Genomic DNA, 19402 nt, shown 5'->3' on the forward strand with positions numbered 1-19402 from the left:
ATGCTGGAAAATAAAATAAAAACAATGTGCTGGAGAAGTTCAGGCAGGTCTGGAAGCATCTGTCAAGAGAGAAACAGAGGCAACATTTCAAGTTCTGAATCTTCTTCAGAACTCTTCTTCTGTCTCTTGCATGAATTGGGAATACCTTGTTTTGATTGGTTAAAGGGGTAGTGCTGTCCAAGCCTAGTCTCCTCTGATTAGCAGCACCAGCTTTCCTGGTCCCAGTTAGATAGCTTAGCACTCACCCAGAATTGTATTGACATCTCAGCCTGGATTATTGTTCAAGGTTCCAGAATAGATCTTGAGCATGCAACAATTTGACTGAAAAGCTGGAGTCCTTCCACTGAAATGAAGCTGACAATCACCCAAAATCCCCAAAGCTAGTCAGCTGAATGATTTTTGTATGTCTGAAACAAATCCAGGAACACTTTATATTTGTCAACACCAATCTCTTCTCTTATTAGGATTCACAGGTGTTTTGAGTGTGCTGCAAAAGCAACCATTATCCATTTTGCTCAGAGCAGTGCATTCCCCAGTGCAAGTGGTGAAGCCACTGAAAAGGTTTAAATTTGCCTGACCCCAGAAAACTTTCTATTTGGGTGTGGTGGTACTCTCCACCGCGACACATCTGGCAGTTTTGCCTTTTGAGTGAAAAATCTAAAAAGGCATCTCTAATAGAAAGCATGAGAGTGTGAGCTAGTGACAGGATTCAAATTGCATTTGCTCCTACGCAGATGCAAGCATCAAACATGTCTTGTGAATGTCTTGTCCTGTGATGCTTGGATTTGACTGACATGGCTTGACTTATTGATCTGTTTCAAACATTTTGAATTTTCTGTTTGACTGAACTCTACCCAAGAAAAGTGACGGCAATCAAACCACACGGAATGCTGACACCCTGAATGGTGCTACAACAAATCATAACTCCTATAACAACATATATACTTCCCTAATAAATTTTAAATTGCACAATTCCTATGCCCTTCTTTTATGCTCTGTTCAAGTCAGATATTCCAGTCAAATTTTAACTCCAAATTCTTCTTGTAAATCTTCAAATCCAGATAATTTTACCCTTGACATAGTGTTTAATGTATTACCTTTGTGTTATTTACATGGGATTTAAATATTCCTGCTTGTTCATTTAAGATAAACAAAAATAGGCAATCTCTTAAATCTAGATTTGTAGTCTTATTTCCCTTCCTCCCAGAATCCCATGAATTGACATAGGTAGCACGTTAAAGTTCAGAAAACAAGTCACATAAATGAAGCTGTCAGTACCTTTCAATGTTACGCTAAGTTACAGTTAATAAAGAAGGAAAAGAAAATGAGACGGGATATAAAATGATCTGCCCTTTTACTCATGTCTAAGACTAATTTAACCCCAAGTCTTTCAGTCACAATATCATGAGATTGATACCAGCTCAGACCAACATAGGAAAGACTATGTCTCTATATGGGAAACCAGCTGAGTTTCCAACAGATGGATATCTATTGGTGGCAATGGATTGATATAAAGAAGGACATAGCCAGGGCTTTTTATTAAGAACAATTAATTTCAACATTTTATACATCTCACTCTGTTCAATATCCTGTCAAAGATAGCTAACTGAATAATGTCAGTTTTTTTTTCCTAGCACATCATGTGGCCAGAAATACTCAGCACTCAGGATGTAAGAGGGATTGTCGTAGTAAGGGCCCAAACAAGATCAGAACTCAGATATTTTATGATCAACCCATTCAGTAATGTTATAAGACACCAGTGGAGCAGGTGGGATTTGAACTCAGGCTTTCTAGTCCAGAGATGGGGACACAACCACTACTCCACATGAGCCCTTAACTCAGAACTCTATGATTGGCCAAATTCTAGGATTTCCAAAGGTGGGAGATCCTTTGGCCCTGCTCTGGTAAACACTGGTAAAGAATTAGCAGTTAATACATTCATAGAAAGAGGCATAATGATCTCAGCAATTACGGAGACGCAATCAACAATGATATCCATGTATATATAGGTGTTTGTCTCGATTCGGGAAGAGAAAGACTTTTCCATTTTTTTCCCCTTCAGTGTAGTTTTGCAAGGAAGCTGCCAAGGATACAGACAATCTTTCTGGGGTGGATTTGGGTTAAGGCCACCCTGTGACCTGACCACTAATGATTTATTTAGGGGACAACAACAGAGGTAATCAGTGTTATTCTTTCTCTGTGTTTTCAGATTTCAGGCCTTTACAGTATGTCACTTTTGAGAGCTTTAAATGAATTATTCAGAGTAGATATTTGCATCAACTTGAGACTGAATGCAAGCACGATTGTTTGTTAAGAAAGACTGATAGCAGGATGCCTAAGAGGTAATTTTAGGACTTAAGAAACTTTAGGAGAATAAATATGGGCCAAAATCTCAAAACAACCTTCTTATCTTCTGACAATATTCACAGTCTCCTCTCCCTCCAGAAACATTTCTAAATATTTTCTGAACCTAATGAATTGTTTCAATAGCATCCCATAGAAACTAATTCTAGAGCTATCTTATTCCTTGTATTAAACATTCTCAAGATATCTCTTTGACTACAACTTCTTATTTCAACTATTGCTCATGGATATTTACTATAGTATCCCTTTACTATAGTAAGTTATTTGTCATCATTAGTTTTGTCAATTCTATTGACATTATTAAAACTATGATTATTTCCAAATTTTCTTTTTCAGTGCAAATAAGCCTGATTTTCTTAATCTCCTCACAACTTAGGTTGCTGATACTTACTTGAGTAAATTTGTTGTTTGCCTCTATGCATCTTAAAGGTCAGAATTTATTTTTTGATATTCGATGAATAGAACACTAAAACAACAATACCTTTTGATCACCTTCTTACTCATTACAATACATCCCTTTTGATTTACAGCTTACGTATACCATTTTGAATCTTATGTACATAAAGGACTGGGAAACAAGAATGCATTAACCCAAGCAACAAGGCTTTTCCTCTTATATGGATCACAGTCTATTTACTTGTGAATAAAGGTTCACCAGATAAAACTCTACATGTATTCATCAAAATTACATCCTATTTGCTAGGATTTAGCAATAAGCAGAGAATAATTCAACTGGATTTTTTTCGTTAAAACTATCTGGTGCAGTGACTCTCCCATATCATTTCACAATAACTTGCAAGGTCAGCATAATACATAACATTGTTTTTTAGTTTTGCACTCACAGTTCCTACCTTTGAACAATTCCATCCAAAACTAAAAGTGTTAATTAAATTCTGCTGCTACAAAGGAGCAACATGGATATACATAAAATATGTGTTTTTGGCAGAACCTTTGAATTATTGAGGCCAAAAGGATGTGTTATTATTTCAATGCTCTAAACCATATAATTACATATTTTAATGTACCATATATCACTGCATTGTACGTTCGAAAGCAGATGAGGACACAAATGCAAAATATTTTTAACGTAGATAATGTACTTTTAATCTCTGAAGATGAACTCCATAAAATAGATGTTAACTTCATAAATCACACACCTAGCAGTTATAAATAAATAAAGATATAGAAGATATAGACTTACATGGTAAGGTTTCTGCCCGGTTTTTCTGGATCATTATGCAGAGTTGTAGCACCAGTTGTGGCGCACTCTCCAGGAAAGTCTCTAGAAGGCGCAGCATGTTCACATCTGCATACTCGTACATCATGGCCCAGTAAAATCGGCGCTGGTGTTCGTTCTTTCTCCTGCTCTGAATGCCCAAGTACATTGTACGGATATATCTGAAAAAGCAAAATTTAAACTAGAGGACAACGCACATCAGGAATATCATGACTGAAGCATTTTCTGATTTCATTGATCTTAAACAATCTTCAAACAAAAAAAAGATTCAATTATTACCTTTGAACTCAAAACTACAAAGGACAATTTTCAAATGTAAGCCGTCCATCTTTCACATGGAAAATTGGTTACTAACACCAGTCATTCTTGTGGATACCAGTTTTCCTACGAGTTTTAATTTTCAGGCCTGCAAGTAAATAGATACTCAGCATCCCTACCCAAATTAAGCCAGAGGCAGTTTCAATCTGAAATTCAGAGCCTGATGCCAGTTGTAGAACTTTGAATACAACTTTAATGTACAAACAAACAGAGTGTGCATCATGCTTGCGAGTTTCAGTTGTAGAAATCTTTGAACACCTTAACCAGTAATGTTTACATGGACTACATAAAAAAGGCAGATTCTTTTTTTTTGAATGGGTTTTTGTCATCTTCATATACACTGCAAGCTTGTTTTCAACATTTCAACCCACAAACAAGAGCTTCTCTGATGGCCACCTCCATGCAGATGCATTTCCACTGTTAAGTTGAAGCCCTGTTTGTTTTCTAATGAGCATCAATCAATTCTTGTCTGCCCTGAAAACGATTTAAATGCTATCTATATACTGTCAGTTCTAGTCTGATATTGAAAATCTTCTTCCCCCAACCCCCACCCCAATCTGATTTCTCTTTCTAGTTGTACAGTAGCAGCGGTAGCAGTTCAATTGCCTGTTTATAAAACTCAATTTCCTGTCCATTGATTCCAATTGGATGGGTGTTTTTTTAATGACGGAGAGCCAATCTTCACCATTGCTGTAAGTGAAAACACAACACATAATAAACTGTACAGTTGCAACACTTAAATGACCCACGTTGATAATGAGTGAACTTCTCATAACCATTTTTGATCAGATTAGGTGTCATTTACAAAGAAGCTACTTAATGGTATTAAATGCACTGGCTACTTCAGAAAATTCAGTTAGTTTTCACAGCCTGTCTCAAAGCATTTACCTTAATCATTCCCTATATTTACCACATTAAAAATGCTGATGATCTCAGGGAAATTGAACAGTTTATCTTTTTGTCACACTTCCACTGGTAATAATTTAAAACATTAGGAATTGATGTCAGCCATTCAGCCCTCTGAGCTCCATCATTCGCTTAGTTTATGGTTGATCTTCTCCTCAGTTGGCCTTTAACATTTTTTGCTCCATATTCCTTGATGTACTTAACTAACAAAAATCTCTTTCAGTGTTGAAACCTCCAAACTCCAAGGCAATAGGAAGACAGTTTCAATAACGTTTGGAGTTCAAAAGATCTTCTTGATTCCACTTCAAAATGATCACATTCTAATTTTAAGATTAAGTCTCTTTGGTCTTGGAAAATAGCCCCTTTGTATATACCAAGTTAAATATTTAAAACAATTTAAAGACATTGAGCACATCACCCCCTCAATACAAGCCAAGTTCATGTAATACCAATAGCTGGTGTGTAGGAGCTGATTGCTTCAGTCGTACAGAGTACTCATACTTCGCTACTTTTTGTGTTGGGTCGATGTGAAATAACATCTAAGTGAATGGACTGTTGATTAGAAAATAAGTGCATATATTTACTTTAGGGCTTTTTTTTTGACTTAGGACTCCAAATAAAAGGGATGAAGAGCTGGAAAATTATGTCCTGATTCAATTTTCGATAAGTCTGGGACTGGTTGTGACTCTGTATTCAAGTCTTGTTCAACACGCAGGTGATGGGTGAGATGCAATTAAAATACTGAGATATATTTTTAGTGTAAGCAATGAAAATGGCAAATGTATATTTCATGAAAGTTCATTTATTTAATTGTGCAATCTAAGGTTTATTTGGGATGGTGGCATTACACCACAGGACAAAACATATTTAAGTACAGCAATCCAGAGTATTCAATTTTTCAACAACTGATAAAATATTTCAATTTTGGAATGTGTGGTCTATTGAATTCAGTTTTCTTAAGAGACAGAAAAATAAATGTACTCTGTAGATGCTCTTAGCATTCAAATTTTGCCAATTTATGCGTGATTGGAAAATAAACACATTTAACTGGAGAATTGTATCTTGCATGACAGAGTTTTGTAAGAGACTTTCACGCCTTGAGGAAAGGTAGGATGAGTGCAGGTGGAAAAGCTGAAGTTGTAATATTCCAAACTTAACACTAACCCACCTCCAAACCACCCCAAGTCCGAACACCTGCAATTCTTAGAGGTGGAGGGGGAGGCAACAGGTGACCAATTCACTCTCAGAAGACAGATCCATCATTGAAATGTTTTAAAGAGACTGTGTGTCTTCATTTTAACTGGATTTTTAATTTTAATGGAGGCTAGGAATCCCACCACTCTAGAAACCTGGGAGATAAGAGGATTTGAAAATGGTTAGATTAATGAGGTAAATGCCTTTGTTGCATTTCTGTAGGTCAGGAAGAGCAGTAGGCCCAACAAGCATGCCTCCTCTTGAGGGGACCAGTGTGATCAGCGAACCCCTAAATCCCAACAATGTCTGATCTGCCCCATCTATAACCAATCATATCCCATGCTGCCACAATATCCAATTCACTCACTACCACCCTACCCCAATGATCAATTTGCCGGATGTCAGACAGGAAACCTGTTTGAAAATTTTAAACATCCTGCAGTTAATTCTACAGGACATCTGGGGAACCTATACTTCTGGGCTTCTTGCCTGAAAATCCTCCCCATGGATCTGCTCACAGCTGTGCACAGGCACTGAAGCCTGACAATGTCTAACTTCTTTTGTTATTAACAACTATGAAGTACTTCCTCTAAGATCCTCTCTGCAACATTAACAATGAAAAGTAACTACACTAATGTCCCATTGTGACTCGACACAAATACCCAAGATAACAAAAGAAAACCAGCTTGAAGGCTGCAATGGAGTCATACAACTCAAGTGAATCAAGTTGAGGAAATGTGGCAAAAAACAGAAAACATTGAATAAAGCTAGATATCTAGATCTTGGTACAAGGTTCCTATTCTCACAAAGTCTTTTAAGTAACACAAAATGTACAATTCAATTTTTGCAAAGGATATCAATCCACACCACCAGCTATCTCAAGTAGGCAGTGAGCATGTAGAAGACGACCAAACTGTTTTTGCTCTCAATGCCACATATTCTGTCATACTTTTCAAAGAGGCTATATTCAGTCAGTTACTTTACCATAATGATATTCTCCATTTGGTAGCTTGGTAGATAATACAAGGAGTGCATTACATGTAACTGCCAGTTCCTTCTCAATGAGTAATTTTTTCACAGCAGGTTGCACTATTACCATTTCATCCTATCAGGGAAATGGAGCTTCACAACTGGCAACTTGATTACAGAGAACAGAGTGAATCTGAGAAACAGAAAAGCCGTGTTCTGTTCCTGTAAACCTGAAGTAGAACATTAAAAAGTATATTTAGTACGTATTATCTACATTTTAAGAAAAATTCATATTTTTCAACAATTTATTTCAACATTGCAACACTAATGAAATATTGTTGAATACAGGTGACAACAGTTAAATTGAGTCACGAAACCTGAAATTCTGACAAGTTTTGGCTGCAAACCAAACTTTCTCTACTTGCCTAAATGCCCATTTTTGTCTGGACCTTTCATAAATTGGGGAGTTCTTGTGTGCAAAACCCACCTTTCTGAGGAGAGGGTCACTGTTATGATGACTATAAGAAATTTGAGTATTCCTCCCCATGCTACAGCAGATTTTAGAAGCCAAGATAGAAAACCTTGAAGAATTCAAGGTCGATGAGGGATGTCTGCTGAGGAGCCAGGAATATTCTGACAGATAAGCAAAGTGTTTTGACACCCTCAAATGTCACTACAAAATGATATATTGCAATGTTGATATGATTTAATGCAATGATTGATCATCGGGTTTTTTCTTGCAAGACATGTTGATCATACTTAGAATAACATTCTGTAATGACATGCATTACAATACTTGTCCAATTGGGAGGTGGCATTGCCAATAGACAATTAATCCAAAGACGCAAGTAATATTCCAGGTTCGAATCCCACCATGACAGATGGTGGAATTTAAATTCAATAAAAATATGGAATTAAAAGGCTAATGGGGACCATGAAACCATTGTTGATTGTCATAAAAACCCACGTGGCTCATTAATGCCATTTAGGGAACTGTCATCTTTCATGGATGTCCTGACCCACATAAATGTAATTGACTCTTAACTGCCTTCTTAAATGGCATAGCAAGCCATTTGGTTGTATCACTTGCTACAATGGAGTAAAAGAATGAAACAATCGAACCATATGGCATTGACTAAAGCACTGGAAATGAAAATAGAAAACACAGGCCTACTGACAATGTAAAATCTTCCTTGCTGTCATTTAGGACTTCATGTCAAAATTGAGAGAGCTGTCTCACAAACTAGACAAGCAAGAGCCTAAAATAGTCATACTCACGGAATGATGCCTTACACACAATGTCCCTTCACCATCCTGAGACTGACCTGTTCCACTGGCAGGACAGACCCAGAAGAGTGATATACAGTCAGGAAGGAGTTGCTCTAGTAGTTGTTCATATTGACTCCAGCACTGATCAAGTCTCATGGCATCAGGTCAAACATGGTCAAGGAAGTCTCCTGCTGATTACCACATACCAAACTCTCTCCTCAGCTGTGGAATCAGTTCAACATGTTGAACAACACTTGAATGAATTACTGAGAGTGGCAAGGGCACAAAATGTACTTCAATGTTCACTGTCAAGAATAGCTTGGCACAACAACTACTGACCAAGCTGGTTGGGTCCTAAAGGTCATAGCTGCTAGACTGGATCTGCAGAAAGTGGTGTTGGAACCAAATTGAGGCAATACATACATGACCTCATCCTCACCAATCTGCCTGTCACATTTGTATCTGCCCATGACAGTAATGGTAAGATTGACTATTGCACAGTCTTGTGGAGAAAGAGTCCCATTCTTCACATTGAGAATACCCTCCATTGTGTTGTATGTTAAATGGGACAGACTTCAAAGAGATCGAGCAAATCAAGACTGGGCATCCAAGAGGCACTGTAAATCATTGGCAGCAGACAAATTGCACTAAAACACAATCTGTAGCCTCATAGTATGTCATATCCCCCATTTTAACCATTACCATCAAGCCAAAAGATCAAACCTGGTTCAATGAAGAGCACAGGAGGACATGCCAGGAGCAGTATCAGGCATATCTAAAAATGAGATGAAGCTAAAAAACAGGACTATTGCATGATAAACAGCAGAAGCAGCGAGTGACAGATAAAGCTAAGCAATGCCACGATCAATGGATTAGATCTAAGCTCTGCAATCCTGTCGCATTCGATCGTGAATGGTGTTGGACAATTGAACAACTCACTGGAGGATGAGGCTCCACAATTATTCTCATCCGCAATAATGGAGGAGACCAGCACATCTATGCAAAAGCTAAGGCTGAAGAATTCAAAACAATCTTCAAGTGTCAAGTGGTTGATCATGGCCTCCTCCCGAGGTTCCAGATTCACAGATACTAATTTTCAGCTGATTTAAATCATGTAATATTAAGAAATGGTTGGAGGCACTGGAAACATGTAAAAGCTATGGGCTCTGACAATATTACAGTCAAAGCACTGAAGACACGTCTTCAAAACTTGCCACAAGCCTTGACTGCCCTTGATATCAAGGCTGTATTTGACTGAATGTGGCAACAAGGAGGTCTAGCAAAACTGAAGTCAATGAAAATTGGGAGGAATGATGACTCTATATTGGTTGGATTAATACCCAACACAAAGGAAAATGGTTGTGATGGTTGGAGTCGATCATCTTTGCAGCAGTTCCTCAGGGTAGTGATCTTGGCCTAACCATCTTCAACCGCATTATCAACAACCTTCCCTCCATCATAAGGTCAGAAGTGAAGATTTTCACTGATGATTAGAAAATGTTCAGCACCATTTATCACTTTACAGATACTGTTATAGTCCATGTCTAATTGCAGCAAGACAATATCCATGCTTGGGCAGATATGTGGCAAGTCCCATTCATGCCACACGAGTGCCAGGCAATGACTATCCCTCCAACAAGAGTAAATCTAACTATCATCCCTTGACCATTAATGGCATTACTACTACTGATTCCCCACTATCAATAGCCTGAGGACTGCCATTAACCAGAAATTGAACTGGACTAGCCATACAAAGTACTGTGGCCACAAGAGTAGGTCAGAGGCTAGGAATACTGCAGTGAGTGTCTCACCTCCTGACTCCCCGGTACCTGTCCACTATATACACAATACACATAAGTAGTGTAATGGAATACTCTCCACTTGCCTGGATTAGTGCAGCTCTAACAATACAAGAAGCTTGACACCATTCAGGACAAAGCAGTCCATTTGATTGGTGCCATGCCCACAAATATTCATTTCTTCCATCACTGACACTAAGCTCAACAGTATTTACCATTTACAAGAAGTATTTCACCAAGACTCCTTACACAGCATTTTCCAAACCACATCTGTTATCATTTACAAGGACAAGATTGGCAGATATATGGGAACACCACAGCCTGCAAGTTCCTCTCCAAGACATTCACCATCCTAACTTGGAAATCTATCACTGTTCTTTCAGTGACAGTGCATCAAAATCCTGGAACTCAATCCTTAATGGCATCTCTACAGCAAATGGACACCAGTCGTACAATGAAGCAACTCACAACTACACTTTCAAGGGCAACTGGGGATTGGCAATAAATACCAGCCAGAGATGCCCACATCCCATGAATAAATTTTTAAGAAGTGCAATAATGCATTAAAAGCAGTAGAAATGTTTGTGGGCAAACTCTCATGTCATGACTTAGCCATAGTCATAGAGATGTACAGCACGGAAACAGACCCTTCGGTCCAACTTGTCCACATCAACCAGATATCCTAAATTAATCTAGTCCCATTTGCCAGCTCTTGACCTGTATCTTTCTAAACCCTTCCTATTCATATACCCATCCAGGTGTCTTTTAAATGTTGTAATTGTACTAGCCTCCATCACCTTCTCTGACAGCTCATTCCATACACGCTTCAGCCTCTGCATAAAAAGATTGCCTATTAAGTCTCTTTTGAACATTTCACTTCTCACCTTAAACCTATATCTTCTCATTTTGGACTGCCCTATCCTGGGGAAAATACCTGGGCTATTCACCCTATCCATGCCCCTCATGATTTTATAAACATCTATAAGGTCACCTTTGGGGAAAAATAGCCCCAGCCAATCAGTCTTTTCCTAGAACTCAAATGCTGTAACCCTGGCAACATCCTTGTAAATGTTTTCTGAACTCTTTCGAGTTCCACAACATCTTTCCTATAGCAGGGAGACAAGAACTGAATGCAGTATTCCAAAGGTGATCTAGCAAATGTCCTGTACAGCTGCAACATGATCTCTCAACTCCTATACTCAAAGCACTGACCAATAAAGGCAAGCGTACCAAATTCCTTCTTCACTATTCTACCTACCTGTGACTTCACTTTCAAGGAACTGTGAAACTGCACTCCAAGGTCTCTTTGTTCACCAACAACCATTACATTAAGTATATAAGTCCTGCCCTGATCTGCAAACTTACTAACCATACCTCCTATATTCACATCCAAATCATTTATATAAATGACAAAAAGCAGTGGAGTCAGCACCCAGCCTTGCAGCACACTGCTGGTTGCAGGCCTCTAGTCCAAAAAGCAACCCTCCACCGCCACCCTTTATCTCCTATTTTTGAGGCATCATGTGATCTAACCTTGCTAACCAGTCTACCATGCGGAACCTTATCGAACACTTTTCTGAATTCCATGTAGACAACGTCCACCACTCTGCCTTTATCAATCTTCTTCGTCACTTCTTCAAAAAAGTGACACATGATTTCCTGTGCACAAAGCCATGTTGACTATTCCTAATTAGTCCTTGTCTTTCTGAATACTCCAGAAATACTTTTAAAAAGGTCAAGCTATTGAACTTTAAGAAAATTCTAAACACTTGCTCTGTTTCATTGAAATTGAAAAATCACCATGGATTGAATTGATTTTTTGAGTCAAAAAGTGGCATCCAGTCTAAAGTTAGAGATACATCCATACAGTGCACGGCAGTTGTCTCATATGATTTTATCTTCCTTATTTCAAATACTCACATGAGGATACAAATCTTATGGGCAGGGAGTTGTGAAGCTGGCTGGGACCTCTTCTAGGTCAACTTCTAAGTGTCATATTTAAAAAAGCATCCAGTGAGCTCTTTACATCCAGCAAACCAGGAGCATCACTTCTGTTGGTATCTTCCACCCACCCCTCGAGACACCTGATAGCAAGGAAAGCAGCTCCATGCTTCATTTACACGTTCCTTGAAGTTCTTCTGCATGCCAACTGAGATAATATACAAATATTGTTTCTGTGGGATGCAAAATGAGGCTATACTGATTGTCCAAATTCATCATGGTGGTCAGGGCTCATGGTTGGCTCAAGAGAAGCTGAATTCAGTACAGAACACAGCCAGGTATGCGCCATTGTTTACTCCATGCTTCATGCCTTGATGAGTACAAATCAGGAGAGTATGTTTGCTTTGCAGAGGAGCCTCACACCCAAGACTGGGTGACAAGCATCTCCAACAGCTGCCTCATGTACACTGATTGTGTCCCAGTTAACTGGAGCTCTGATGTTGCTGCTCCTTACAGAACAGTCAGAAGTCCAACAGGTTTATTTGAAATCACAAGCTTTTTGAGCATTGCTCTGTCGTCAGGTGAAGTCACTTCACTGAAAGCTTGTGATTTCAAACAAACCTGTTTGGATTATAACCTGGTGTTGTGTGACTTCTGATTTTGTTCACCCCAGTCCAGGACCAGCATCTCTAAATCATGGGTGCACACATCTGTCAGAGTTCACAGATAAAACAAATGTTGCTACAATATTCAGCAGCTAAAGTGCCATCAAGTTGCTGACATTTAATCACAACTGGGAGAATTAACACTTCTAATAGCTTTTCACTAGAGATTTGCTTGGGACAAACAAAAATCTATCTTTGGTCAGAACTCCTCAGAGATATCTCAGGCATACATAGTGCATATTTGTGGTATTGACTTCACCAACTCCAACTCTTGCTCATTCATCCTGAGAACCTAGGAGGTCCTTCTCACCAACATGTTGTATACCCACAGTCCTCCAATTCTGCACTGAGCCTCTCAAGCTGCTCACAGAACCCGTTCCTTGTTTGAATAGTTGGAAATCCCAGGCCACGCGAAACTGTAAAAGGTCCTGACTCACATTTTGCTAGTCCAACAGGAAAATCTGGACCCTAGTATTTACCATTGCTAACTGTTTAATGAATGATTCATAGAATTCATAGAACACTTTTGATTTTAACAATATGCTAACCTGTGTCTATAACTGTAACAGAACGTAAAATATATAGACACTTGAGTGAAATCCTAGAAATTATACATTTTTTATATGCACAATATAAATTTTTCATGTGACAACAACTTTGAAAATAGTAACTTTAACATAATAAAAACTTAAGGTACTTCACAGGAAAGTTGTCAAATACTAAAGCCTGAATTTTTGATCCTGACATGGGTGCGCAGAGTCAGGAAAATTCCTGCTCTGCATATCTGATTCAGGAGAACCAGACCAGATGGCCAGACATACCTTCCGCAGGTATTTGGTAAATGCTGGGGTCAGCCTGCTTCCCTCAGAAACAATAGTCACAGAGTCTGCAAGGTGCTGATGTGTGTGGTTTAAAAGACCAACTTCGGACATCTAACCCTACTGCTCCACATGCTGTCGCTCTTCCATTCACTCCTCATTCCCCAACCACGTCAACCCATGTCCCCACCTATTCTCTCATGACTCCTCATTCCATCCATGTTAAACTATGGCCTTGTACCTACTTCTATGTCCTCCACACCCTTAATATCACTACTCATTTCCATAGCCCCTAATACCCACATTGCACCTTAGTGCCAGCTCATCCAAACAAAACCAACAGCATTTGTGAGTACGGAAGGAATAAGTTTATGAATGTTCTGCAAGTCAGTGATCACCACTGCAAATCTAGGCCAGATTTGCAGGTAGCTGTCACAATACATTTCTCTTGCTCCATTCAACCATCTCCCTACTATTTAATCTCTCAAAAAAATTAAAAGGTGACAGCTCAGAAACAAGATCTATCCCCTTTACTCACGGCTGATGTCACCCTACTGTGAAAGCAGCAATTTTAACAACTAGAACCATGTCAGCAGGACAATGATCACCAAGCACACAATTGTTCTCCTCAAACAATGGTTTAGGTTCACAGATTGATAAGAGAGCTCAATTTTGTGTAGCCCAGTGAGAGTTTAATGATTTTTAATAGTATCCTACACTTTGGTAATCTTAACTTTGAGAGATTTGCACACAGATGAAGTGCAGTAAGAGGAATCTCTGGCCTGAAAAGGATATTTGATGAGAAAAGGTCACTTATCATTGTTCATCCAGATAAAACGTTGTCATGTGTCCTGGAGATCATGTTTTTGTAATTGATGATCTTTAAACCAATGTCCTAAATGTCAATTAAGTCATCAAATTTCTTGCCAGCTAGTGGCAAGCACATTGTGTGCCATAAGAACAGCATTGAAAGAATTCAGTAATCCAAATTTTTGTTCATAATTAGATATAAGAAGCACATAATGTTCATTGCTGTAGCTGACAAAATGTTTCTACGTTGAGTGCACAACTTTCCTTTGGATAACTGATACTACCTTCAGAAAGTTAGAATAAGATTTCCCAGGAGATTGACCATATTTGTGGTAACAGTTCACAGAAAAAAAACACTCCATTTGTCGGCTGCTTACTTTTAAAGTCTATCTATTTCCATTCAATTTTCATGGTTTACAGTCTATGCATTTATGAATTTCTGTACTGTGTAAGGGCTGCTAAGAAAATTAACCTTATTCTTCAATTATTGTATCAGCATGTTTAAAATAAAACTCATGTGTCTGAATATTTTCTAATCTGGAATTTGCCCTGGATTTTTTTTTTGTTATGCTATCTCATTTTTGAGCTTACTTTCACTTGTTCAAATCAGATGAGATCAAGCCAACAAAGCCTTGTGGTTAAAATCATGGTGTCAATCTGCTCTAAGTAGTAACCCAACTGAAAACTCATCTTGGTTTAAATCCTTCCCATAAGTATTTATAATTAAATCATCTTTCTTTTGTAGATTTGAATTTATGTATAAATAATTCTGTATCAGATACTTTATACCATCATATACTTTATTAGGCTGTTTAAAAATATTGACGATTCCAAGATCAAAAAGAGCACTAAAACAAAACAAAACAAAGAACTGAAGATGCTGGAGATCTACAATAAAAACAGAAATCGCTGGTGAAACTCAGCAGGTCTGGCAACATCTGTGGGAAGAAAGCACTGTTAATGTTTTGAGTCTAATGACTTTTCATCAGAACTGGTGCTCTATTTTGTTTCAAAAAGAGTATTCACAGGCAGAAATAACTAATAAGACCATTTTTATTAGTAAGAGCGTGACAGCAATTTAAACACTAACTGATCTGACTCGTTTATGTGAGACTTAGCAATAAACCAAAGGCAAATCAGACTTTGGTGATTATGTGCCTGGGATAGTAATTAATTGAGAGCGACTGGGGGAGACTCAATGTACTGATGTGACTTGTCCAATTCCTATCTGGTTTACTGGGACAGAATGTACGAAACCTTACTGTGGTGTTACACCAATTCTGAATCCTGGGTAATTTATTGAAACAGTCTTCTAGCTCTGATGTAACTAGTATATGTCCCATGAGCAGTCCAGGTTCTGAATAGCTGTTTGTGATGTTAACTGAAGTTTTAAAGCAGCCTAGATATTTTGTTACCAACCTGCTCAGAAATGCTATTAAAAACAAAAACCGAGAGAAATGCGGATACTGTAAATCATAAACAAAAACAGAAATTGCTGGAAAAGCTCAGTAGGTCTGGCAGCATTTTTTCAAGTGAGATAAGAGTTAATGTTTCAGGTCTGGTGACCCAAAACAGAACTTCAGAAGTTCTGAAGAAGGGTCACCGGACCCAAAATGTTAACTCCAATTTCTCTTCACAGATGGTGCCAGACCTGCTGAACTTTTCCAGCAATTTCTGTTTTTGTTTATGATTTACAGTAACCACAGTTCTCTCGGTCTTTGTCTATAATAGCATCTCTGAGCAGGTTGGTCACAAAATACCTAAGCTGCTTTATAGACATCTGGAGCAGGTGGGACTTGAATCCAGGCTGTCTGATTCAGAGTTAAGGACACTAACACTGTGCCACAAGAAGCCCATCAAAGCAGCCTAAACTTGACAGCAAATCATCCACCTCTGTAATACAGCAAATCTACTTAAACAAAAGCTCACATGACTAACACAAACAGAAATGTTAAACTGTCCAAAGATGTGCAAGTTAGGTGGGTTAGCCATGGTAAATACGGGGTTACGGGGAAAGAGTTGGGGAGCTGGGTCGAAGTGGGATGCTCTTTGGAGGTTCAGTGTGGATTTGATGGGCCAAAAGGCCTCTTTCCACACTGCAGGGGCTTTTTGATTCTATGACTATTAGACAAAGGGATGAGAGTAGTGGATATGTTAAAGCAACTGGCAGCATTAACAATGTGGCTTTAAAATGGCAAAAACAACAGACAGAACCAGCAGCCAAACTTTACACTGCAATTTTTCAGTAAACCACATCCTGTTTCCGTTAATTAAAATGTGTGTTAATAGTTGCTTTCTTGGCCACAGCTTAACCAATTTGCACCAGCTGGTGATATTTCCAACCTTCATGTAGAAACATTGCCTTCTCTCAATTCTTCCTGAACAAAATCAATGATAACACCTTTTATGAATTATATAATTATTAAATATAAATGTCGATTGATTAAAGAAAGAAATGTTCCAAGTGAAGGGGATTTTCATTTTCATGGTAGAGCAAAACACACTATGTTTCTAGTCTATACTATGATTCTGAAAGTAATATTTTAATGCGTTTTTTACATTTACTGACAGCCTGTCTGTTAATTACAGGATATGTATCACATGTCAGATCCAAAGAGAATAATTTGCAGAACAAACCACAACATATCATATGTTTGCATTACATCAAGAGCAGCAGAAAGTGGCTTATGAATAGATTACTGCCTATTTTCACCACTTCATTCCTGACTGAGATTTTAGTCCTTCATGTTTATGGCAAAGTGAGAAAGTTAACTGTGAGACAGGGACATTGTGGGAGAGCATGTAGTATGGGGTTAACTCAAAAGGTGGAGGTCCTGCCAAATTTAACAACAGGATCTCAGTGTAATTTGTTTCTTTATTCCATCCCGACTTCCTCTGGCAAATGTCCAAATTGAGCGTCTGGCTGCCAAGCAGGATAACCAACAGCTGATTGTTTCACTCAAGGACCATTGGAGGACAGCATTCAAAATGTAGGGGCAGGCTGCAGGTCTAAATTGAGAGAAGAATAAAATCAATGGAAATCTGGAAGAAAACTCTCCACTGCTTGGAGTCATACGAAGCACAAAGGAAGGTGACTGCTGTTGTTGCAGTTCAATCATCTCAGGTCCAGGACATCACTACAGGAGTTCTTTTAGCTGCTTCATAAGCCACCTTCCCTCATTGTAAGGTCAAAAGTGAAGATGTTGGCCAATGTTTGCATAATGATCAATGACCCACCAGACTCATGATCCTCAGATACTGAAGCAGTCCATGTCCAAATGCAACAAGGTGGGCAACCCCGCTGTGCATTTGTGCTGCTGCTGCAATCTTTCCATAGGGAGATGTTTAAATTGAAAATTGGATGGAAATAGATATCCATGAGAACTTACAGCCTCCAAAGCAACAACCCGTGATCCATATATGTGGAGACTGTTATACTGAAAATGAAATTAAAGCGAGAGATCCAACCTGATGCCAAGAATGTGGTTAAAGAATAAAGTACAAATGAGAGCAAAGGGATTAATTGTTTTTGATGCCCAATGAAATTCAACTTTTTTTAAACTTGCACCAAAAAGAATTTTTGGTGTTTGCTGTCGAGCATTCTCTCACATGTAAATTTCACCAGACAGGAAGGGTCTGATATTTTCATTACTATTTCAGCTGGAATATTTCTTGCATTCTTCAAAAGACAGTATTTACAAGACCATTCTGTTTTATTTGATGGAAATATATTGCTTCATATGGTTAACAAAAAAGGCCTGACAACACCCAGGTCAGTGCTGATAAGTGGCAAATAACTTTCATGCCACACAGTGTAATGATCACAGCTGATGTTACTACTGGACAGGTCAGGTCCCAGACTGAAATCTGGCTTGATAGATCAGATTTTGTTTTGTTTTTACTTAATGAGGTGATCTGTCACTGAAATACAAGCAAACAGTGCTGCAGATCCAATTTTAACAACGAAACTGAAGTTCATTATGAAAAATAAAAGAAAATAGAATCAACCAAGTATTTACATAGAACACAATTTGGAAGATTTCATAACACATCCTAAAAATACAATATTCCATCTACCCCTTTATAGTACTCAAATACCAAAAAAACAAAAAAAAACCCTATTTATAGATTTGACTTAATTGATGCTTTCATTCCTGGTCTTAAGAATATGATATCCCCTTCCTTGACATCCTTAGACTTTCTCAGTTTTGAATAACCCCAGCAGGATACTAAACAAATACTTCTGGTCTGGAGCTTTCAAACTAAAATCCTTACACTGAGGTAACCTATTTCCTAACCATCCTGAACTAACACCTTTCTCAAGGAGAAACTGTTTCCTACACCCAGCTGTGATCAGGTTTTCTGCAAATTGTCACCAAAAGGTTTCCAAATTATGAGTTTTTCCCCAAGCAAGAAAAAAGTCCCTGATCTTTCTACCCAAAAGCAGACTAATGCTTACCAATTCTGAAGGGTCACTGGACCAAAAATGTAATCTCTTCTTTTTGTATGATGTCCAGACCTGCTGCATTTTTCCACAATTTTTGTTTGTGTTTCTGATTTCCAGTATCCACAGTTCTTTCAGTTTAGCGCTCATCAATGCTCATTCTGTCCACTTATTAGCAAATTCCCATTGGCATTCCAGAAATTCTCTCTCATACTGGGTTCAAAAAACCATGGCTCCAGAAATAATAGCTATTCCTTAAATCACCCCATACACACAGAGCAAAGCCCACATGCCATTATCACACAAGTTTTAGGCAATGATCTGGTTGATGCTGGATAGTACTACCACTGTTGAATCCTTCACCAGTTGCAACTTGGGGAAAGGTTAGCATCCACTAGAAATGGAACTGGACTAGCCATATAAATACTGTGAGTTTGAAACGTCAGAGGCTAGGAAGTAATTCACCTCCTTGTTCCCCAAAGCATTTCTACCATTGACAAACAGAAGTCAGGAGTATGATGGAATGCTTCCCACTTGCCTGAATGAATGCAGCTCCAACATTGAAATAAAGCAGCTCCTTATTCAAAGTGCAGGGCTGGATGAACACAGCAGGCCAAGCAGCATCATAGGAGCAGAAAGGCTGACGTTTCGGGCCTAGAACCTTCATC

The 19402-nt window shown here is 38.5% G+C and overlaps 1 protein-coding gene and 1 pseudogene across 1 annotated transcript in view; one reads left to right on the forward strand and one right to left on the reverse strand.

The window, feature by feature from the left end:
- xkr6a (XK, Kell blood group complex subunit-related family, member 6a) overlaps window positions 1-19402 on the reverse strand; it is a 488063-nt gene that overhangs the window by 24147 nt on the left and 444514 nt on the right. Inside the window, exon 2 of the mRNA XM_048596835.1 lies at window positions 3566-3762. Coding sequence (XP_048452792.1) covers window positions 3566-3762 — 197 coding nt within the window. The remainder of the gene's footprint in view (window positions 1-3565; window positions 3763-19402) is intronic.
- Window positions 17652-17833, forward strand: LOC125483085 (annotated as a pseudogene).

Source organism: Rhincodon typus, chromosome 5 (assembly GCF_021869965.1).
Source record: "Rhincodon typus isolate 14 chromosome 5, sRhiTyp1.1, whole genome shotgun sequence".
Taxonomy (NCBI): domain Eukaryota; kingdom Metazoa; phylum Chordata; class Chondrichthyes; order Orectolobiformes; family Rhincodontidae; genus Rhincodon; species Rhincodon typus.